The 25,282-nt window shown below is 35.5% G+C and overlaps 1 protein-coding gene across 1 annotated transcript in view; it reads left to right on the top strand.

Annotated features, from left to right (window-relative positions):
* The first annotated feature begins 396 nt into the window (after positions 1-396).
* The window catches only part of LOC147916331 (uncharacterized), an 82,935-nt gene continuing 58,049 nt past the window's right edge, over positions 397-25,282 (top strand). The window contains exons 1-2 of the mRNA XM_087434962.1: positions 397-528; positions 22,679-22,761. Of these exons, the coding sequence (XP_087291088.1) occupies positions 471-528; positions 22,679-22,761 (141 nt within the window). The 5' untranslated portion in view covers positions 397-470. The remainder of the gene's footprint in view (positions 529-22,678; positions 22,762-25,282) is intronic.

Below are 25,282 nucleotides of genomic sequence, written 5' to 3'. Positions count from 1 at the left end.
AGCACCCAATTGTTTCAGGCTTTGGAAGGTGGGGCAAACCTCCTATGTGGGTCTTTGAGAAGCACAAGTCTTCTGCAGCTGACAAGCCCTGTTGCCCACAGGTCCACACACACAGTCAACACAGTCCTGCCCCGTGTGAGCGCCCCGACCTCCCCAAGCAGAACCAGTCTCTCCACGGCGGGAGCCCCACACTCTCCACCTGCTCCTTGTGCACACCCTGCCCTGCTGAAGTCGGCTCAGTTGCCAGGCTGCAGAGAATCCAGTCACCAATCTATGCAGGCCCACACGTTGCCTGAGGGCTTGTTGTTGGGTGGGGCCAGTGTCTAGGGTGGGCTGCCTGCCTTGGCTGAGCTGGATTAAATCCGTGCTCTAGCGGGTGGGGCACACCCTGGGCTAGCAGGCCTCAGGGAGAACTGCAATGGCGTCTGTGTCAGCACGCTCACACCAGGCGACAACAATGGCGGCCACCCATGTCCCAGTCCCTGGAGAGGTCTCACCCCTCACCGAGATGCACTCAGGGCCTATTAGGTGAGTCTCTTGTCACCAAAGCAGTGTGCACCTTTCTTTCTGGTGATTTTAGGATGCTTTCTGGAACGGGTGAGTTTGTGCGTGGGCCCTTTAAGAGCCAGTTTTAGTTTCTTTGTGAACTGGGTTTTCTGGGGGTGCTCCCCAATGCTTTAGTAGCAGGCACAGTCAGATATTATGCCGCTGGTCTCGATTGTTCTGGGTCCACAAAATGTCCACAGCGGGGGCGCTCCCGGCTCAGGGCCCCGCGCCTCCAGGGAGGCTGCAGACCTGTGCCCTGCTTCCGGGCGGCTGTGAAGCTGGCGGCTTGTGAAGGCGGCGTTTTTCCTCTCCAGAAGGGAGTCTCTGCCTCTTCCACCTCAGTTAGGATTGTCCGTTGTTGCAGGAGTTCCTCTTATCCAGTTTTCAGTTCTGTCTCAGGGGTAATTTTTCCACAAGTAGTTGTAAATTGGCTGTGTCCACAGGAGGAGCTGAGTTCAGAGTCTGCCTACGCCGCCATCTTGACTCCGCCCCCCTATGCTATCCAATCTTAGCTCAAAAAATTTCTCCCTCACACATGAAAATTCAAATATTAGAGAAACTAAACATTTAGTGGAATAAAAAGAGAGTTTTGTGTATATAAGGAACTATTAAAATACATGTTGTGTGGACCCTGTGGCTTAGTGGTTAAGTGCGCACGCTCTGATACTGGCGGCCCGGGTTCGGATCCCTGGCGCACACTGACGTACTGATTGTCCAGCCATGCTGAGGCAGCATCCCACATACAGCAACTAGAAGGATGTGCAACTATGACATACAAATATCTACTGGGTCTTTGGGGAGAAAAAGGGAAAAAAAAGAGGAGGATTGGCAATAGATGTTAGCTCAGAGCTGATCTTCCTCAGCAAAAAGAGGAGGATTGGCACGGATGTTAGCTCAGGGCTGATCTTCCTCTCACACACACACAAAAAATACATGTTATTATCATGGGCATATTTTGCTGATAGGCACTAGCAGAGATTAGTTTATCAGTTTAGCAAAGAGATATTTTGGGTATTACAGAGATAAACTATAAGGCAGATACCTATCCATGATGAGCAGCGTGACATTAGCACTCCTAGGTGGGAACATTTGGCGAGTTGAAAACAATATGATATTACTATGTAGGCCTGAGATAATGGATCACCTGGCCATGAGGACTGGTTTAGGGGGAGGGGAAGAAAGAAAGAACAAATATTGAAACAGAAGAACGTCAAGGAAAGCAAGGTTCACCCAAATTTGCACTTTTGCCGACAGCAGGTTGAGCTTCCCTTGCTCCAGATTGCCCTGTATCAAGTCAGCCCGGCAATTAATACTCTTGTGCAATATGAAATGATGTGCAATATGGTGTGACATCTATGTAGCAAGGCACTCTTGGAGTCAAGAAGGCACATTCAAAAAGAAAAATGAGGGGCCAACCCAGTGGCCTAATGGTTAAGCACGCACTCTGCTTCAGCAGCCTGAGGGTTCACGGGTTCGGATCCCAGGTGCACACCGATACACTGCTTGTCAAGCCATGCTGTGGCGGCGTCCCATATCAAAGAGTAGAGGAAGATGGGCACGGATGTTAGCTCAGGGCTGATCTTCCTCACAAAAAAAAAAAAAGAAAGAAAAGTGGAAGCTTGTGCTACTAAATGTGCTTGGTTTGACTGACTGCAGGCTCCAGAAGAGAAAATCATTAACACATGTCCTGAAAACCGCCTCTAATTCTGAACTTGCAAACAGTCTCCTTAGTCAGTCAAGGCACATGCATGTGCGTGCACATACACATAAAACAATGTTTGTGTAATTTCATAGTATTTTGCAATATGTCTTGTTTCTTTACATTGTTGAAAAACACAACTTTTACGTTTTTATTCAATTTTTAAGACTTGAAATTCATTAGCTTTGCAAGCAAAGAAAATAATTATTAGAGCTGTAATATCTTATATATTTCTGATATTGCTACCATAGCAGAGATTTGAATTTTCAATATCGGCTTTTATTCCTACAATGCAGGTACAGTAAGCAAAGATCTCGCTACCTCATTTTTTTTTTTTTTTTTTTTTTTGTGAGGAGATCAGCCCTGTGCTAACATCCGCCAATCCTCCTCTTTTTTTGCTGAGGAAGACGGCCCTGGGCTAACATCTGTGCCCATGTTCCTCCACTTTATATGGGACACCGCCACAGCATGGCTTGCCAAGCAGTGCGTCGGTGCGCGCCCGGGATCCGAACCAGCAAACCCTGGGCCGCCGCAGCAGAGCGCGCGCACTTAACCGCTTGCGCCACCGGGCCGGCCCCTCGCTACCTCATTTTTGATACGTTAGACAAAGCGCCAGGAATTTCACAGGCCGTGTAAACTAAGAGAGTGCAGCTATGTACGTAGTTCTCCACATAATTTTTGACCAAAGTTAACACATTTTTACCTAACAATATATTAATTAGTAAGTATAAATAAACAATGTACACTTGAAAGCAGAAGTTAAAGAAACACAAACCCTATAGAAAGTTAAAAATCTGTGCCGTGCTAAAATTTAACTCAAAATAGCCTTGTTGAATTTAAACATTACTGAAACCAATCTAGCACTAAAAGCATAAACTCATCTTGAGTCTTTCCTTGGAGACTCTTCTGAGGTCTTCTGAGGATGTATACACTAAACTGGACCTATTTGCCAGGACCTTAGAATTGCTCCTTAAAGCATAGCTCTGAGCTTTAAACAGGGCCACTGGTAGACTTTGTACAAATTAAAGAAAAAGTATCCTTTGCTCAGGGGGACACATTCATTTACCAGGATTTATGACTTAGAAAACACAACATGAATTGGATTTCAGTTGCCACTCACCCCCTCACCTGGATACCCTTCTGGAGGGTAAAACTAGCACAACCGTAAGTGAAGGCCCTGCCTGAAAATATTTACTGGTGATGAAACAGTCAAAAGCAGTTAATTTGCTACCTTGTCATTCTCACTCAGCCAAGAAACTTGTAATTGTAATCATGCAATTCCTCTCCACTTTTGGTAGCAAAGTTTTTCATTTTCATATTCATAATATGTGCAATTTTCTTGTTCAAAATCAGAGATAAAAGATGGAGAATGATTGGGAAAAATCATTCGTACATAATCATGGACTGTTTCTTCCATGAGGGTGTAAAATCTAGCGCATGTCTATTTAAAAGAAAATGATTTCAAGGCATTCCCTTGATTCATTGAACTTCCTCGGTGCCACTGGATTGATAGCTCCATTCAGGTAACACTTATGATATTACTGAGTAACAGTGTGTATAAATGTAGCCAGTTTAGAAACCTCTCAGCTTTTTCTAAACCTATGTAAGAGATGATTTGTGGGGTTTGTTTGTTTGTTTGTTTGTTTCTCCCAGAACAAACACAAAACAAAAAAGAAACTCACAAATGCATTTTTTAAAGCTATTTTAAAACAATGACAAGGACAACCTTCATGACTAGGTGCATTAACAAAAAAGGACACTCAAATGTATAAGGTACCAATGTGTAACAACCTCAGTTTCCACTCTTCCATTCTTTCTTGTTCCTTCTCCTGTTTCCAAAAAGGAGACTAAAAATATAAGCTTGCAAGTTCTGACGCATTGGCTGTTGAAGATTCTGACACTTTAGCCGCAGAGAACCAGTGGCAACTATTTTTGAATAATATGCTGAGTAACTAAAGTGTGGATTTGCATTAAGAACAAAATTAATTCAACCTTTTAAAAATTATTTTCCCATTTCAAAAAGATCCACAGTAAAATTTCATGCGTGTTTTAAGCAATCTAAGTGTAATTAAAGGTCCTTATTTCTGCTTCTCAAAAGATAATGTGTTCAGTTCCTCCTCAGAACCCAGCCAAATGTAGACAGCAACCCACTGTTTTTTGAGTATTGGTTGGGCTGGTTTCTGTCAAAGTAATCAAATAAAGGATATCTGTGTCAGTATACTGTGATACTAAGTACACTCAGCCACCTGGCTTTTTGTTCTGATTCTCCATGTGCTCCATAAACTGACGGATTAGTAAATTATTCTCTTCCAGCAAGTGCTAAATGGTCTACAGATTCTCTTTTCACTTGTCCTGCAAGCACTTGTGCACAAATACATGACATTCTAGTAGAGAGTGGAAAGGAGAGTCGTGCCACATGCATGAACTCAGATCTTGGGAATCCACACCACACCATGCCATGCTCATCTTCTCCAAACTTAACAGTCATTTCTCCTCTTCTCTTAACTGACCCAGCTCCTTCTAGAGTTGTCCAAATCCACTTTTTCTCCATGCTGCAACTAGAGTAATGGTGGAAAAGGAACAAAGCAGATGATTTAGAAAATAGAATACATGGGACCTGAAAACTGATTGAATGTGAAGGGGTCTATTTGAAATATTACTCATTGAAAAGTTTTTTAATTGTGCAGAGAAAGTATAAATGGCATAGTGTGGTATGGGATGTCATGACATAAATGCATGCACACTGCCAGAAATCTGGACATACTGTCCACCAGGAACTGATGTACTTGAATAGGAGCACCTGTAAAGGAAAGACTTGGAAATAGATTTGAATAGGTGTGGGGAGAGCAGAGGAGAGTGGAAGGGAGAAGCAGAAGATGTCCCAGAAGTTCCTGAATGCATATATTACTGAAACCATGGATGGTAGTGCTTCTGATACAGGGCGCACTGGAAGAAGACTAAGGCCAGACTTGATCCAAAAATGAGGTGTTAAAGGGTATTTAAAAAAAAAAAAGGTAAAATCATGACTGTCATACAAATATGAAATGAGCATGTATCAAAGAGTCTATTTAACTGCTTAATTAACAAGGGGACCAGTAAGATGTTACAACCATTTCAAAGTAGCACCCAAAAGAGCAGACACATTTAGAAGCAATTAGAATTGCTGAAATGAACTTGCTTAGTAGTTGCAAAGCATGCGTCTTCTACAGAGGGGAGGGAAAATCAATTGTGTTTGATGAGACAAAATTCATTTGCATGTCTAGGGGCAAGAATCATTTGCATTTTCTATCATTCATCCACATCTTACAAAATGGTAAAGCTCTCAATGAAAGGTGTAGAGACACCAAAGGATCAGAAAGTTGCATTGCACAATACCTAATTTTCCATTGAAGATACCCAATACTCTTTTTGATTCATTTTAAAGTATTTCATATTTTTTCCACCTTAAGATGATTTAGAGACAACAACTAAGTGGAGATACCAAGTAAACACCTAGATATGAGTCCACTTCGTTCCTATTCAGGATCTCCTCATACTAAGGATTGAGTCAAATTTGCTTTAAAAGAAAAACGTTAAAAGGGGGCCCCTCTTTTACTCTAATTTTGAACAATTGGTAAACCACTTACTTCCTACATTTTCATAAAAGGGTGCCACTTGTACAATCTTTCCCCTTTGCAAAACAAAAAATAAGTTGTTCTTCATAAAAACAAATGAAGAAAAAAATGTTACACCAGCCTAAACATTAATTTTTCCATTTCCAGGCCCAACTGAAGCTTGTATCTGGTCCAAATGTCTTTCAAAAATGAAACATGCATCTTTCTGAATAGTTTAGTCTGAAATTAAACCAAGTGAAAAGGTACTGTTGTGAGGAATATTCATCAATTGGAAAGGAATTGACTTTCAGAAAAGGATAACACTAGATGAAAAATTTGAGGGGCGGTTGGTAGTGTTTGATTTGTATGAGAGGCAGTTCACATTTAGATGGCCTCAAATATGGAGCACAGTGTATATTTGTTCTTTATTTTAAAACCTATCATCTTTTTTTTTCTCTATTAGATGGGAGGGAATTTATCAGATGAACCTTGGGGACATAAGGGGCTAACTTCCCAACACACAGATTTTCTTGGAATAGAAGCGGTGATGGAAACTACTCTGAGGGGTCAATACCACTTCCATACACTTGACCCTCAGGTATCCTGATAGCTACCAAGTCATATCATTCTAAAGGGAAAAAAATTCAACACAGTCCTGGAACCGGAAGTGAAGAACCATTCTAATGTTCTATTCAAGTGTTCCATTCTGGAGAAAGTTACCAAAATACTCAGGGGGTTTTGTGGGCTTGCTAATAGTTGCAACGTGCCTGCCATGTAATGACAGTGATTAAGAACTTTGTGTATAGGCCATAGATTTAGTCATAAGTATGTTGAACTAGATTTTATTTAATTTGGTTGTATTCAGTTTTAAAATATGATAAATCTAATAGTGAAATGTATGTCTAAGGAGCCATCTATGAGAACATATCTTTAAAACCAGGAGATAACTAGTTTCATAAAAATATGTTTCCCTAGCTTTGAATAGTCACAACAATTTAATTGTGATTTTTAAACTTGAATCGAGCAACTGATACTTAGAGCTTATTTTCATTGTGATACTATCAGAAAAATTGTCACGTTATGACACAGCATTTTTTTTTTTTTTGCCAGCTTTCACCATTCTCTCCCTTCTCATAGCCCTAATACTCAGAGAAAACATGCCTACTTCAGCTTACCACATATTTTATCATTTCAAGTGGATCATCATTTATACTTCATTGGGATGGACTCTGAATAAATTAAACACAGGTTAGGTACACAAGCTTGCATTGATCAGTTATCTTAGAGCAAATGAGTGTGTTGATTTATGGCAGCTGTCTTCTTTCACTTTCTTCACTTTTTTTGTGTTTTCTTGTTCCACTTTCATATATATGTGCGTATGAAATCTATGCATATATCAAACTTAAACTCCGTTTACCATTGGAGTCCATAGATGAGCTTTGGAGCTATTTTGATCTTTGGAGAAATAACAGAGTTTTCTTTCATTGTTCTGTGGTTACACATTTCCACGTCTCTGTGGAAGATGATTGTAAGTTCTTGGCCACAACCTGATGTGTGTCTCAGTGGACGTCCTGATGACCGTGCCTGCGAACTTCTCCCGCCCAAACTGCACCGTTCTTCTCACGTACTCTTCTCTGTGTTCCTAAATTGATCCTCTGTCTTCAATTAGCCCATCCCAAGGTCCCAAAAGACTTATTTTACTTCTCTCACTCTTTCTGAAATGCAGACGTCCTCAGTAAATTAGCGTTTTTGCATAAATCTAGATATCAACAGCCTGTGTATGTACAGCGAGTCTCCTGCTCTTTTGAGGGAAGCTCCTCTCTGGCTAGTCACACTTGTACGTTCATCCATGGACATCTCCCCTGGTTCTAGTCAGTCGAACTCACCTATAAATTTGCAGTGGTTGTGAGGGGCAGGTTGTTTTCTTCTTCGTCTTTATGGGTTATCTTTATGTGACAGACATAAAACCAATTAAAGATATATTTTCTTAATATCCTAATTTAAGTTTTTGTTCTATTGAAGCTGTAAAGTATAATAGGGGTTGACTTATTTGTTCATTTTCTAAGGTTGAAACACTGATACATGAATTAGGTTAGGGTGTCATTTTGTCATCCATTGACAGTTTTTCACTTTCTTCTATATAATCCTTCCCATTTCTAACCAACATCTGCCTTCTCTCCGTTATGCCAAAATACAGTGTATGACATCCAGGCCATGTTTCTGTACCCAGCAGTGTAGTTTTGAGAAGCATTCCAAAGGATGGTATATATTTTTGTCTGAGTAAGAGAGAGATCGATATTAGAATAGTCCTAGAACGGCTTTATGCTGTTGTGGTCACTCTACAGAAGTGGCTGAGGACCCTGGATGTTGCGGATAATGATGCCACAAATGCACCAAAAGGATATGAAAAGATATTTTTATGCACGTGATGAATTTTTCTGGGGAGACAAGGGCAGACTCCCAAGCAGGTCAGAAAATGGCTTAAAAGAGCCAGCAGGAGATCAGCTTTAGCTTTTTTTTGTGGTTGGGCATTAGCGTTGGGCTGAGGGATCCCGTGTGTGGACAGGAGCTTGTGTAGTTTGAACTTCCCACTATTGCCAAAGAAAGGAGCTCCTGGGTTTTCTGATTGGCTTGCCCAGAAGTAGGGCAAGAGGAAAGGAGGCGGATGTGCAAATTGAAAGCCATCAAGTCATGTATCCAAAAATGGAGTTAGACTCCGTATTATGTGTATGCCAACTTCTCAAAATAGCACCCAAATATAAGGTAACTGATTTCTAAAACGAGTGACCATCTATATTAAAACAAACAAACAAAGAAAATATACTGACAATTTAATTGAAATTGGAATTTTGAGTTATTCTCAAAGATCTAGTAAAATAATTTTTGAAAATATTTTGTATATACCAGTCCTTGTTCTTAGGGTAAAAATATGTTATGCTTCTAGAATTAAGTATTATATGAATTCTAACTTATGGAAAATTTAAGAAGGTACGAGAGGGTGCTATAAATGCAACTTCTAAAAGAACAATAATTCTGATTTGAATATGTCAATTTAGCTATATTACTTCTCAGATATAAATATCAGCCAGATATAGCAGAAATTATTCTACATTTGAAATAGATTTTAAAATCTTGTTTCATGCTTAACAGGCAAGTGAAATTGAGGAAATACCCTTCCATTCCCCTGATTATGAAATAGGATACTATCAGTTCAATCATAACAGGATATATGTGCTCCTAAAAATTATTGCACTGTACAAGATTGGTCAATAAAAATCACACAGTTTATGGGGAAAATGGAGTTAGTGACATATACTCAAAACTTTCGTCAATAAGACATAAAGAAAGGTAGGGACATAAAATCATAAAAATTATAGTACAATTTTACACTTATTAAATAGTTAAGAAATGCATATATGCTGTAACGAATATGGCACTTTATCTTGAAAAAGACCTTAAGTTTGCTTGTGGTAGTTGTCACTGGAAGAGTTACAGCTTGTTAGTTATTGTAAAGTGGTGGAGAAAGGATGGTTATACGAAATTGCAAGGAAGTTGTAACATCAGAGGCAGATGATAGATGTTTGAGGTATGTGCGTGTATGCAGTTTATGTATCCCTATGTGGCTTGGTTCAGCTGCGTGCAGTGTTCTGTGCTTACCTAGTGTTTGTCAGTTGAAATCATGCAGGAACAAACTGAAATTTGCATGATGCCCAAATTGTTCCCTAGTATATCAATTGCATTAAAACAAATTCTCATTTTGAAAACAAGCATATAGCAAAACTGACTACATTACTACCTGCCTTGTCTTTATTGTGGTGGTTGAGAACATAGTCTTACAGCCCCACTGACCGGGTCCAAACTCCTGTTCTCACCTCTTTGCTTTGTGATCTTGAACCCAATATGTAAGATCTAAGTGTCAGGCTCCTCATCTATAAAATGGAGCTTAGAATTGTTTCCAGAGAATAAGCTTTTTGTATGGATTAAATGCTTAATGCCTGGAGAGGATTTTGCACTGGCTAAGGGTTCAAAAACGTACCTATAAGTATTGACTTTAATAAATGAGGAAAGGCCTTGGTGAAAATATTTTGTAAACTAGAAGTCCATATATACGTGGAAGAATTTATTTTTATGTTAAGTTGAATGATACATACGAATTGCCAATATTTGATTATTTTTCTTCATCAAACATAGTAATTTCATTTGGTTCATTCTAATATTTCTTGTGCTTTTTGCTAATACGATACCTATATGTAAGTGGTAATAATTTTAAAATTATATAATATCAGCTTAAAATTCAAGAGGTGGAAAATGTGTTTAATACCATATATAACATAAGCCAGTAACTTTAATTCCTGGTTCAGTAAACTAAACCTGGATTACATAAACCACTTTTATAGCTAACATTCTGATCCTTAATTTGCATTTCTTCCAGTCCTAAGGCATGGAGACTACGAATTAACACGGAAATTTTCCCCATAAAGGAAAGTTTGAAGTGGTCCATTACAAAATGCACGGGAAAGTAAATTAAAGATTAATGGTAATTTTCCTCTTTAGAGAAATTGAATTTGTTGCAGACGAAGACCCCTTGAGGGCTTTGGCACAAAGTGGTCTTGGAAACTTGGAAGACATATTGTTAGCTGAGTGTTTGAAGTTTGAATACAGATGTTTGTTTCATATTTTATTGTATCTTCTCCTCCTCTTCTGTTAATCAGTTTTTTTAAGCTTAGTCAATTAAATTATTCAGCATTTTCTGAATAGGGACCCAATTTATCCGGCTGCAGGGATCTGTATTTGGTGTGGTATTATGGAAATCTGAATGTGGTAGAGCGTTTTTAACCTCAACTTGTAAATTTTCAAGTTAAATTAATTTTGAATTTTGTATTTTGATTAATAGTAGAGAAGCTGTGTCAGATTGTAACACTGTTTACAGTCATTACCCTGTCTCCTTGCAATAAAATAACTGAGTGATAAAAAAGAAGGGATGAAATCAGTGTACATTCTGTGGGAAAAGACACCAAAGCAAATTTCAGTGGATTCACAAGACTCACTGTGCTACTTTCGAAGAGAGAAATGCTCAGATTATTATTCATACAAATCAGATAGAATCTACTGTTCCACCATTGTCTTTTAAATGACAGTATGATTTGTAAATCAGGTGTTTAATCATTATGCTATTTTCTGTGTATATTTACTTAGAGAAAAAGTCTACTTATAAGAATTATAAAGCTGATAAAAAAACTGTATTCACTAAATTTTTATATTAATTTTAACAGTCATACACAGATAGTTATACTTCTGTGGCTAGTGGAAGTATCTCATAAGATATACCCATTACATAAAGCTCCTAAAGCCATTAATTTGAAATTATAAAAATGGCAAATTTTTGTAAAAGCAATATGTTAAAAATGATTTGCTGAGCTACTCTTGATAAATTTCTAGGTTGCATTCATTTTAAAGTGTTTGATGATCATCCATGGCTTTGTGACAAGGTTTATTATAAGCAACTTTCTTCTCCATAAAGATTAATCAGAATTAAATCTATATGTTTAGCTAATAGATTTTAACTCTATGAGAGATCATATTCTTTGCATCTGTCAGTTCCTTGGAACAAGAAAACTCACATTTTAAAAAGACACCTACTCAAATCAAACCTAGATACTTTATTTTTCAGACAGAAAACAAAACAAAAAAAAAAACCACACACACATAAAACAAATAAAGGGCTCTAATGCTTACACTTATGAAAAAATATAATAGTTTAAATTTTATTCTACAGTAGAAGTTACCAGCAAAATTTTCTTTTAATAAAATTATAGTTGAAATCCTAAGCATCTACTTAATTCTTCTGATTAGATTACAACAGGAGTATGAAGGGAGAAAGATGGATGAATGAGAAAGAGAGAGACAACTACTCTGAGCTTTCTGAAGGGCGTGGGAAATGGTCTCTGTGACGACTGACAGAAGGAGACCAATTTTCACACCTCCTTCCTCCTAGGAAAATGGAAATGGAACTGTTATGCTCCCATTTCCCACAGGTAACCCAAAGGGAACTTTCAGGCTCACTGGCATTTATCCAGTTGCAGAAGGTTCCCCCAAAGGGCACTCTGAATTGCCTTCCACTGTGTCAAACAAGATGCAGGACTCAGGCTGCTGTTCAGGATGAGAAACAACTCCCTGGCCTTGTGACATAGATACTATAAGAGAAAATTAAGAAAAGGATCCATTTCTCTTTCCACTCTGGGACGTTATATTATCTTGTGAACAGTGGGAATTTACACTTCTGCATGTCTGGCATTTATTGAGTATATAGTGACACTGAGATTAAATTCTTGTGAAAATATAATATGATTATAATATTATATTAATTGTAATTTATAATAACAAATTTTATTAATAATAAATTTATAAATATATAAATTATATATTATATTAATATGTATTATATAATATAATATATACATTAGCATTCAACAGAAAGAGAAAGTGAAAGGAAGGCAGTGTGCCTTAGTAAAAAAGGCATTCTCATTTAAATTTTGCAAGTGATAAATATTATTATTCCAGTTATACAGATGAAAAAACTGAAGCTCAATATTTTTTGTTTTATTACCCTTTATTTTCATAGCAATTTTCCTCAAGCTAAGTAATTTGTTCAGACAAACAAACTTCCTCTGAGAACATTATGATACCAATGTGCCTCAGCAAAATGTGTACTTTCTTCATCTATAAGCTTGAAGTAACTAGGAAATATTTCAAACCCCAAATCATAAAAAAGTGAAGGTTAAAACAATAGGGCAATATTGTATTAATTTGACAGTTTCGAGTTTTTCATAAATTTTGATCTTTATCATTGCTCTAATACCTTAATTCTTACTAAAAAAAAATTAAATGTTTATAGGACAAATAACTTTATGTTCTTGGAAAGAAAGGGATTATACTTGATACCTAAATAATTTTGTGCAGAATCCTATGTTGATCCACATATTCAAACACTAAAAATAAAATGGACACAAATCAGACAGCTAAAGAGCTGTTAAGTTTTTAAGAATGCAAAACTACGATTTGGCCTTTGCCTGATGGTGACTCAGTTATAGCAACTGTTCCAATGAACACAAAAGTAAACCTAATTAATTCATTTGAACGCATGCTCAACGAGATGAGAATTATCGGTTTTTGGTCATCAAGCAACTCACAAATTACTAATGTGGAGGTAACATACATACTATCTTGAAATATACTTACTAATATAGAAGTAATTTATACATATCCTGAAAGGATAACTTTGAAAGCTCTGAGGAAACTAAAAACAGTTTCTTCACTAAGATTCTGTTTGATAAATTATTCACTAAGAGTAATATCAGTACGAGCCCAAGAGAGGGTTGTAGAATTCATGTCCAACATCTGGATCTAAAATACAAATATACATGCACGATCACTTGCAAACACAAAGCAGACCGTGTCAAATACTTGGCCAAATGAAACAAGGTTAGGGAGAAAAAGCAAAAAAGGAGAAAGGATATGGATTTAAAAGATATTGGCAATGCACAAGTTGACTAGTTTGAATTACAAGGATGGTGAAAAGTTTACGCACTTTGTAGGCTCTATTCATCATCACCGAACAATCTCCTTGTTCAAAATAAGAGTCTACAGTAGTTTGGTGTGGTAGAATTATGGCCACTGCAAATATTTTTGTTTATTCCAATAATATGTTGGTTCCAGTGGTTCCAGTGTTCTACCATAGCCAGATGACCTTACACAGGAGCGTGCCAGTGACGTCAGTTCGCCACACAGGACTATTTTCTCCTCCAACAAATGCCTAAGTAGAGAATGGCAGTGTCTGGATAGAAAACTTCACATTTGTCCCCTGAGAATTGAAAAACTGATGCAACAGTTGCAAGCATGCACACCTTTGACCTTTTTCAATAATGTATGAAGAAATGTTTTTCTGGGAAATCAAAACTCCTCAACTCTGTGAATCAAGAATCCTGTGTGTTTAGCTCTCCAACCCAGTTATCCATCAAGCAGAGACCTGCTTTAGCTGTGAAATTGGGTGTCATCTCCTCTGAATCCTCGCCTTATTCTCTTTACATGCACTCAAATATCTACCCACATATCTCTACATGCACGCATCTCAGATGCCATGCAGAAACCTAAACTCTTCCTATGCCAACTCAAGAACTTTTTAAACTTAATTATCCATCCAAGTAAGAGGAAATACACCTGAAATTTGTACAATGTTATAAACCAGTGTGACCGCAATAAAATAAAAAAAGAGAGGAAAGTCAAACAGCTCACTTCGTATAATTTTCAATCTACTTTCTCCTTCCATTTTTTTTCTTTTCCTTTAGATCATCGGACTTAAGCATATTTTTCTAAGAAAAGATAGTCTAACCTCAAAATCTCCCCAATTATAAAGTGCCTGAAAAAAAAAGACAAACTAGAACTATCTACAAATTTTTTAGCTCTATATCTTTTCCTAATTGTTTCTATTCCTCTATTTCTATTTACTAATAGAAATTAGTTTTTATGTTTCTATTTACTAATCATGGCATTAGTAAAGTTTGTGAGTTTATGAGTATATGTGAGAGAATCAGCATGAATTAAACCCAAGCATAATTCTATTTCATTTCTATTCAACAAAGCTTGCTTGAATACCTACTCTATGCAAACATGGTGCCAAATTCTAGGGATGATTCTTGTTCTTCAGGATTTCAGAGGCTAATGCGAGAGAGTGACATATATAAAAACAAATCTCAAAATAAAATGTCACATACTTTATTTAAAGTATGCACAAAATCTCTGTGGATTTTTACAGTAAGGAGTATCAATCTTTATGGTTCTTCCTTTAGAACAGTACGTTACAAAAGTCAGAGGCATTGCACAGACTCATACACATCCTTCATTCTTAATTTTTTGAGAAATTTGAAAGGTTTGAAAATGCCATTTGGTATCAGTATGATTGATTTTCAAATAAAACTGATTTAAGACTGAATTCAGTTGTAATGGATTACAGTTGGTTTATATTCTGTGCTTTAAAACTGAGTCATCGATCAATCTTTTTTTTTTTTCTCTCATGAAGAACCTTCATTATCTACTCATTAACCATGAAAACACAGTGGTTTCATGGACAGATGACATTTGTTTGTTTTTATATTATTCTAGGTGCCTACCCAATATGATCCATTCTAACTACATTAACTTCTTTTGTGGGTTCCATTTTGCATGTTTGAGAATGAAAGTAGAGGTAGGCTATTTCCCTAGAGATGGACTATTAATTCCGTCAATTCACATGGATGGTTATGCAGGGTATCATGGTGTTTTAGGGCACCTAAAATATACATTTAGCTTTCCTTTTTCCATAGGGAAGATAGACAGGTCCAAGCAGAAAACATGGGTGAAATAAATTAAATGTAGAAAATGTATTCCATATTATAAATGTATTAAGTAAATTTATAATAATTAATGTATTAAAATATTATACCAAATATAATAAAAGTGTGTTATATATTTTACTGTAAATTTTCTATATCAACCATCATGATTTTATAATTTTAAAATAATCCTGGAGTCAAATTTTTGACAGTATAACTTATATGTGATGCTAAACAACCTTCTACTAAATATTTCTCTTCTTTTTCTGATGTTTCCAAATTTATGATAAAAAAATACGAAGCTGTAAATCTGATAGAAGGGAAAATGTTCATTTATATAATACTAAGGTCTTACCTAAAATGAAGTAAAATAACAGAGTGATGGGTCAGTATTTAGAAAGTAACATTTCCATTTTAGCTTTTGTTCAATTATGCATACATAAACTTGTTACCATCTTCCTGTTAATATTTGACCACAATGGCTACATAACAATATCTAAAGGTTACTTTTTACATAAAAGGATTTTAATTGATTTTTTTAAACCAAAATAGTCTGTATGTGTGAGAGCTATAGTAAATTACTTATTCCTTGGAAGTAAGCAGCAGGAAGAAAATGACAAGTATTTACTGGATATGATAGTTGTGTTTCACTGAAAATGCTCAGCCATGAATTAGTTGAATAATACAAAAATTAAATAAAATTGATAAGAGTTCCAAAAAGAAAATATTGGCAAGGAAATTACTATAAAATAATTGGCAATATGGTCAAAAGTTAGAATTTGATTCCTCTTGGAAGAAAAACAAGTAAATCCCTCAGAAAAAAGAATATTCAAAACATTTTTTTTCATTGTGCAAGAGCCCAAGTATAGAAAAGTCAAGATGGAAAGAAGAAAGGACTGGGACAGTTAATAAATGTCAAATGCAATGTAACATGGAGACAAGAAATAATACTCCACATGTGTGCCTCAAATCATTGGAAGTACTTACTATACCTCACTGTGCTATAGACTTCACTTCTTCATCTATATGTCTCTTGTTTTTATTTCCTGAACCTCCTCACCCACTTCGTTCAGGTGTTCTCCAAGTTCTTTTCCATTCTCTTTGATCCAATGATACCTGAGGTATGTTCTTCCTGTAGTGGATCTTGGAAGCAAGAGAGGGCAATCCTAATCATGCCAGCCATGTTTAAAGCTTCCATGCATTATGTCTTGTCACATTCTATAACCTCAGCAAGTCGCATAGCCAAACCCAAAGTCAGTGGTCAAGGTATACTGTACCCCAAGGTGGAGAGGGAGAGGAGGATAATTTGTTGAATAATAATACAATTTATCACACTAGGAATTATTGTTCTGGTTTTACAGATAATTTGATCAAGATTTGGAGATTTTTCAGCAGTTTAGTTAATGTTTCACAATTAGCAAATAACAAAGCTAGGATTCAAACACATTGCTATCTGTTTCCAGTGCTTAGAGTCTCAATTCCTGTCTCATATTGCCACTCTGATCCCCTTTTGACCATATGGCCACAACACTATAGGAAACACACACACACACACCTCGACATACATAAGTCCATCCCTAGTCTCTAAGTTTTTTAAATGGTATTTTCTCATTGTTCCAGTCAATGATAGTCAATGTTCCTTGCACAATCTCTGAAAGACTGCTTGTCTTTTAAGAAATTTAAACTATAACCAATACAACCTTACTAATATGTGTTGTTACTATTTTTGAATTCTTTTTTTTTTTTTTTTTTTTTTGGTGAGGAAGATCAGCCCTAAGCTAACATCCAATGCCAATCCTCCTCTTTTTTCTGACGAAGATTGACCCTGGGCTAACATCCGTGCCCATCTTCCTCTAACTTATATGGGACACCACTACAGCATGGCTTGACAAGCAGTGCATCGGTCCACGCCTGGGATCTGAACCTGAGAACCCCAGGCAGCGGAAGCTGGGTGTGCGAACTTAACTGCTCTGTCACTGGGCCAGCTCCCTATTTTTGAATTCTTTACAAAAGAACATTGGCCTAAATATTATTAGCCTGAAATTACCAGTAGAGTCCTCAACGTACGCATTTTTCAAAGAATCTGTCTTTTTGGACTTTGTATCCTGAGACCACACATACACAAAATTTAAATATTTATTGAAAGGACATAGTATGCACATGATAAAATTGAAAAAATGATTAAAAATAGTTAATTCATTAATTGTATAAAAAGAGGAGTTAAAATTTATTATAATGACAATTTAGCTAACGTAAAAACTGAAATATAAAATAAGCAACAGATTTTAAATATAGACATGAACTCACATATTTTATGTTGGTTTCAATAGTGTAGGGATAATTCAACAGTTTAATAGAAACAGGACTAAACAAGATATCACGGATTTAGTCTCTATTCTGTTAGTAAAAAGCTCAAATAACAAGGGTCAAGCAACAGTGCTTTCTTTGAGTTGTGGAGTTCTAATCAATATATTGAGGAGGTTAGTTTAGATTATCCGTAAATTCTCTTTTAGTATCAAATATTTTTGCACAAACAAAAAATTCATTATCAAAAAGCTGTAAGTAGAGGGAAATTATTAAAATAACAGTATCAACTAGAATTGAGTGAGATGCATATATACAAAGCAGTCAGACACGCATATCTATCTATACCAATTACTACAGTTGAGTGACACATGTGTATACATACAAATGTAAGTAAGAAGGGAAAATAAAGAGCATAATAATTGCTATCTCTCAGGGAATATTATTAGATTTTGTAATAATCTCTTTAGGGATATGAGAGAATGCTAAATATACAGAATAGCACAAATAAAGAAAGAAAAGAATCAAAAGACGTATGTGCATTAGACAAATGCTATACTGTCAAGAGTTCAGTTAAATGATTTGTGAAGAATCTTTGTACCATTTGTTTTTCCTGATTTCAAATATCACTTTAGAGTTTTTCTCTGACTCTTGACACTTCTTTTTCTTTTTAAATAAAGTCTCTTGTAGGGGACCAGCCCCGTGGCATAGTGGTTAACTCTGGCGCGCTCCGCTTCAGTACTCCGGCTTCACGGATTTGGATCCTGGGTGCAGACCTATGCCACTCATCAGCCATGGCTGGGGCAGCAACCCACATACAAAATAGAGAAAGACTGGCACAGATGTTAGCCCAGGGATAATCTTTCTCAAGCAAAAAAAGAGGAAGATTGGAAACAGATGTTAGCTCAAGGTTAATCTTCCTCAGCAAAAACAAAAGAAGGAAAGTCTCTTCTAGGCATAGCTTATTCCATTTGGATATCTAAGACAGATCAACAAATGCAATTTTGGTTTATACTCAATTCTAACATAATACTCATGTTATACAAACAATGAGTAGTGACAAAAAGTGATGCTGATGATGAAGAAATAATGTAGGATTTAAATTTTAATTTTTAAAGCTACATTTTTGTTGAAATAAATGTACCACTTTGAAAAAACTTAATGTATACCTAAAGTTTTAAGTTAATTAATCTGCCTCCCTTCATATTTTTATACATATAAAATAACACCTCACTTTGTCCATAATAGTTCCCATTTGCCCACCTAATATTGAGGAAACTCCTTTTGTTCACACTACATTTTTAGTCATGGAATAGTCATGGAATTAAAAGTATTGTACTGAGTAATACTGCTTGCATAAGCAGTTTGCCTAGACGAAGATGACCTAATATTAAAGGATATTCCTTCTCTGTTTACATTTATTCATCAGAAGCCAGCAGCCTAAATGGGAACCATCCTAAGGCCATAAGAAACCCATAAGAAAATACACTGCAGCCCTATATTTGTGTGTCTCCTTTGCTGTTTTGGCCAGTAACTTAATCTACCATTTCAGTTTTTAAAAATTTCATGTTAAAGTCTATATTATCCATAAGTGCACATTTCTATCCCTTCCCACATGCATAACTTTTAACCCAAATTCAGTTGTCAATGCCTGTAGATCAATACTATAAGTGTTATTTGAAGACAAACAGTTCTAAGTGCCTGGTTTGCTATTATCTGCTATTATACATTGTTCTAACTAGGAGGAGCTTTCAGAGGTACTAGAGAGTTTCCCCCCGTTTCACTAGATGACATCCAATGATAATGGCCTTAACATGTTGGGAAATTAATTGAGAAAGCATTTCTACCCTGCCATAATTTTAGCATCCATTCTATTGCTGCTATTAGCAGGAATCCATAACCCCATGGGTGTTTTAAGTGAATCTCTTTTAGCAGAGCTAACAGTCTGAAGGTCATACTGTTAGCTACTCCCATCAGCTGGGTGTCAAATCACTGTCAAAAAGAAATTACTGGTGTATTTATTTTTTTAACTTCTAGCCTTGTGCTTTGGTATATGAGATGATTTGTAGAGAGCCATTGGGGAAAAAAGAGCGCTGGTGGTCATTGAAGGCTTCTTTCATGTCAGCACTTAGCCGAATCATTACAAATTAACTTGAATGTGTGAGGCACTGCCTGCAATTGAACTCACTTTTCAGACAGAGTTAGAAAATTCTGGATTCTAATTCCTGTCGGACATGATTTTTTCTTAAGTGGACGAAACCACAGAGGGGATCAGTGCCACTTGTGATATTAAACATAACTGTTAAGAATCAGTAGACGATTCCTCCATCATATTGAAAATATACAATTGCATCATTATAAAAACAATAATAAAGGAATAACAATATTATAATATTGGCTGATATTCCCTATTTTCATTTGATTCTGCACATAATGCAATGGTTTTCATACACGCGTTTTGGATGTCCTAAAAGTAATTTACACACGTATATACACGCAATGAGACATGAATAAAATTCAAAGGGAAAAGATAATTCTTTGAAATCTATTGTTTCTAGTCTGCTCTTTTTTTCCCTCTGATATAGAACAAGAAAACAACCTCTAATATCTTTTTTCTATACTTGCTTTCACAACGAAGTACTGTAGACTAAGTGATTTTTGAATAAACATATAAAATACAATGTAGTTGTATGCTTCCATGCTTAGAGTTTGTGTAAATTGCCTATGGACTGTAGTCGGTGCTTTCTTAATAATATTTTTTCAATGAGACAGTAGAGGAAGGGGCACTGTCTATCTTGTCTCTGCTGGTATTTAAGTAAATGGAAACAATTACTGAAATATGACATATGATAATGACATATAAGAGGATTTTATGTACATCCGAAATCAATTGTACTTGGAAAAATGATGTACTACTCTGACAAGCACAGGCATCCCGGTGTAGAGTTACACTTTCTAAAATCTTTCACACATACCTTAACGGCTTTAACAAGTTTACCATAAAATGGCTGTGCCAAGACTGGATCTTCCTTCTTTCAAGTGGCTTTTCTGAATTAATAGCAATGTTGGTCTCTTCAAAATATGACATATAAAGGCAAGGATGGGAAATAAAAATACCAAAGAGCTAATAACAAGGAATAAATAGTAACACAGATATTATTTATTCCAACTAAGGATTAAAGGCAATAACATCTATAATTGAGAATATTCTCTAGAGTTTAAAAATAAATGAAACCAACTACATTCATTCAGAAGAGAGTCATTTCTCTCTACAATATTGATAATTGCCTCTTAATAACTCATGTGGATCGGTTGTTCACAAAGTCTTTTTGAACATATTCGTATTTCTGTCAGTATATCCTTCATGTCTATTAATACCTATGTTTTCTGTCAAACATAGACAAAGTGTACGATCATAAAAGGAAATTTAAAAACAAAAATTGCTTTCAGATAAATACTCAAAATGTGTTGCATATTGAACATAAAAGCAAAGTTAAATATGCATCTAGACTTTTTAAAGTAGGGTGTTTGCCTTAAGTTTCAAATATAATATTGCCTATGTGATAAAATGGTTACTGATTTAATGACACCAGCTTATCATTATAAAAATTTTACTACAACCAGGGATAAATGAGGGGAAAATTCTAAAGAAAATACCTTTTTTAAAGTGTTTTCAGTAACTAAAATGTACACAATTACTTTCTGAATCATTTTGAAATTATTGACTACTCAAATGATGTATAAATTGTCAAATATTTACAATGATTGGTAAGAAGAAAAATTTTCTCTGCATTTTCATAGTAATGATTCCAGAACTCAGTGTGTAAAAAGTGAAAAATTTGTCCAGGAAGTAGTACAATGATGAAAACCTTTATTAAGTGACAGCGCATTGGGCTGTTGTATTGCTGGACAATTATATTAAGCTTAAATGTAGAAAGTGTGAATAATTTCCAATAGATTCTAAGTAATTTACAAGGAAGGATGATCTAGAATTATAAAAATAAGAAATGTATTTGAATTGAAGCTATATTCATTTTTATTTTACTTTTATAAACCCATAGAATATTGAATTTAGGTTAAACAAATATCTACATTAATTTTTGGTGATTTGAAGTGCTTACATTCATCAAATATCAACATGAAAGTTTGTGTTTAGGAAACTGATAAATTCCAACTCATTTCTTTTTTTTTTTTAAAGGTAGTTGCAAATGTATCCCTCAGGTTTATTTTTATTTTTTATTTTTTTCCTTTTTTTCTCCCTAAAGGCCCAGTAGATAGTTGTATGTCATAGTTGCACATCCTTCTAGTTGCTGTGTGTGGGACGCCGCCTCAGCATGGCCAGACAAGCAGTGCGTGGGTGCACGCCCAGCATCCGAACCCCAGGCCATCAGCAGCAGTGCGCGCACACCTAACCGCTAAGCCATGGGGCTAGCCCCCCAACTCATTTCTTAATTCTAATTGGAAATGTATGGTTTGGTCTCGTCTTCATTTGTGTTATAATTATACTCTGAAACTTTGCCTCTTATGTATTGCTCAAATGCCTTGGAAAATATTGACCCCCAAATTATATGAATATAGCATACTGTTTTTGTGCTTTTATAACCCCATTCACGTGCAGATATTTACTTATCAATAAGCAATAACATTTTTTGTGTTTTTTTTCTAAGAGGAGTATGAACGCTTTCCCTTGAATTAAGAATTTACTTTTTGCTCTTACATTTAGTGGAAGTTAAACACTATTTTAAAAAACTATTATCTCTTTTAATTTATCTCTTTGAGATCAATACATTAATATTCTTTAATTAGAATAAAATTATACATATGATTAAAGACACAAAACTTTCAGTATTTATCATGCATTTTTAAATACATGCATAACTCTAACTAATAGTGTAATACCTAACTAAATATAATTGCATTTATTTTTTCTTAAACTTTGTAAAAAGTCAATAAGAAAAATACAACTTTGACTCAAAACAAGAGATCTCTCACGAGCAAACTTCACTCAGGATTAGCGTTAACATCACGTCTCCTGCAACAGAAGCTGAACTTTTGCTGTGAATTACACATTATAAAATGCCCTTTTTGAAAAAATATTTGCGTCATACTTATTAAATTTTTTATTTGTTCCTTTTTAACTGTGTTTTGCTCTGTCAACTGTTTGTTAGATTTCCCTCGAGAGAAAATTGAGCTTCATACCCAGGCTCATAGATCACAGTGTGAATACAACTTGCCGCACTCCACTTGGCAGGTAAGAAGATCGCTGAGCAACAAACACTGCAATAGAATTGGCTTCAGCTCCTGGTGGTGTGCTCTGAAATTGCTGCATTGCTATATCGCCTGACCTAAGCAACAAGGACATATTTTAAATTCAGACTGCCTTAAATTGCCATATTACAGCTTTTTTTTAATAAACCTCAAGGGTTACTAAGGTGACAAAAATTGCTTGTTTTTCAAAATATTCTATATGTTTTGGTGAGGAGTATACGTGAAGGTAGTTACTGGAATTACAAAACGCTGACGGTACTAAGTACATCTGGCCTGTGAATAACGTCCACTGGGTTTTGTGTCTATGTCCTGTTTAGATACAAATTGGGTAAGACTATTGCATTCATTACTAAAAGTCAAACTGTTCTTTCTTCCCTATTAATCAAAGCATCACTTATTGCTTATATTGTTAATATACTAAACATGTATTTGAATATGGTCCTTGGCCACACTTCACAGCCAGTGGTTTAAGAACACAGAAGACACACTCCCACCCTGATTAGGTAGTTCCGCACAATGGGGACTGGGGGGAAGGAGAGGGTGGAAGCAGCACGGGTAATTTTTCAGCTCATTAGGTGCATATTCATCTTAATGGGGCATCAAAGTTTATAACTATAATGCATTCCGTTCATTTAATCCACGAGAGGATATGCATAGTAAGCACATGAAAGCAGAAAGGATTTCAACACTTTGAAGCTGCACAAGCAGGTGTCATCTTTCCCTTCAGGCAAATGGAAACGGATACTTGATTAGTCTAATTCCGACTTGGTAACCCCTTTGCTGGTCCCTTCCTGTCCGGAGTGGATGTGGAGCGCTGCATTGCCTCAGATAAAACACAAGTTGAATTGCCTCCGGCTACATTTTCAGGGAGTGGGCGTGGGAGGGAAAGAAACACAACCTAAGTCATATTGTCTCCAATAAAAGTACTTTTATTCATTCTTTCCATACACACTCATTAGTGCCCCTTTTTACTAAAACACTCCGCTGGATGCTGCTGCAGAGTAAAGAGCATCAAAATTCAGAAAAGCAGTAAAAGAAGACATAATCTTTCTTTTGCATTCTATCCGAACATAGTCTTGAAGATTTTAAACAAATATTAGACTTTCCAACTTATTCTTCACAACTTGACATGTGGAATATTTGTCATTTAAAAATTATCTCTTGCAACTTGTTTTTATGCTTAGATGAAAATAATCTCTTGTATTAGTTTTGCTGTAGAGAGAGTGTAAGGTCTATTATTCATCCTATCTAAGTAAACATATGAACACTAAGTTGCAATTAATGTCTGATTCAAATGAATAATTAGAGTTCTTTTCACCTTAGTTCTAGGTAACAAGGGAATGCCCTCACTTTAATTTTGGAAAAAGAGAAAAATAGAGGAAAAGAAGATAACTCATTTTATGTATATAAAATATACATAATATGTTAATATAGCATTATATATTAATGTAATAATATAATATATAATTTATTAAATATAATATATTTAAATTATATATTACTGTTAATTTATCATATATTAAAATGGTATATTTCCTTTATAAAATTTTTAACATTCCTCCACATTATTTCATGTAGTTACTTATTTTAAATTAATCCAAAGTTAGAAATATACCAATTCAGTGTTGCAAATATGTTTTTAAATTATATAAAGCATATCATTGCAGTAAAAAATTTTTTTCATTTATGTTATTTGGCATAAAAATTATATTTCAGGAAAATCAATAAAAGTAGAAAGTGCATTGTTTTCACATGAAGCTGAAAATTTATAAATGGGAGAGTTATTCCTGAGGGCTTGAAAAGACAAAACCCTTTTATGAAAACTTCAAAACTTGAAGGCATATGATAACATAGTTTATTAATAAAAATGGCCAAATCTATTTTTAAAAACATTAGAAGTAAAACATTTTGTCTCCACATCATTTGTGTTTGTTACCAGACTGTCAATGAATGACTTGAGGGTGAGGTCAATGTCAGTTTTTCTCTTGTATCCCCATTCCTAGCACATAGTAGGTCCAGTTAGTAATTATAGAAAAACAAAAACAAGAAAAGTTCATATGAAACTAATGTTTTACTAAATATTTGCATGCCTCTACTTGGTGCAAGTTGGTGATGTTAACTTAGCAGATTTTTATAATAAGCTTTCAATGACTTAAATATTTTAGTTGGTTTAGTTTACGCTCAATAGCTATACATTTTCCTGAAATGATTCGATGCAAAGGAAACATATCAAGTCTAAAGAGTGCGTCTTGAAACCACTTTGTCTGGATGGAACATATCAGTCTTAAGATCATACTTTCTTCGTGGGCACTGTATACATTACAATGTGTAATGTATACATTTCATTTGATAAAGTTCATTGCTTTATATTTACATTATTTGTGTATATCAAAACATGGAAAGTAGTTTCTAAAATTAAAACGACAATGTGGTGTGGCAAGAGTAGAATACTAGTCTATAACAGATAGAGTCTGACCTCTCATTTCTTGAATTTTTCCTTCTTT

Source organism: Ceratotherium simum, chromosome 9 (genome assembly GCF_057802395.1).
Source record: "Ceratotherium simum simum isolate JZ-2026a chromosome 9, ASM5780239v1, whole genome shotgun sequence".
Classification (NCBI taxonomy): Eukaryota; Metazoa; Chordata; class Mammalia; order Perissodactyla; family Rhinocerotidae; genus Ceratotherium; species Ceratotherium simum.
Note: the sequence above shows the minus strand (reverse complement) of the source record. Positions and strands in the feature narration are given on the sequence as shown.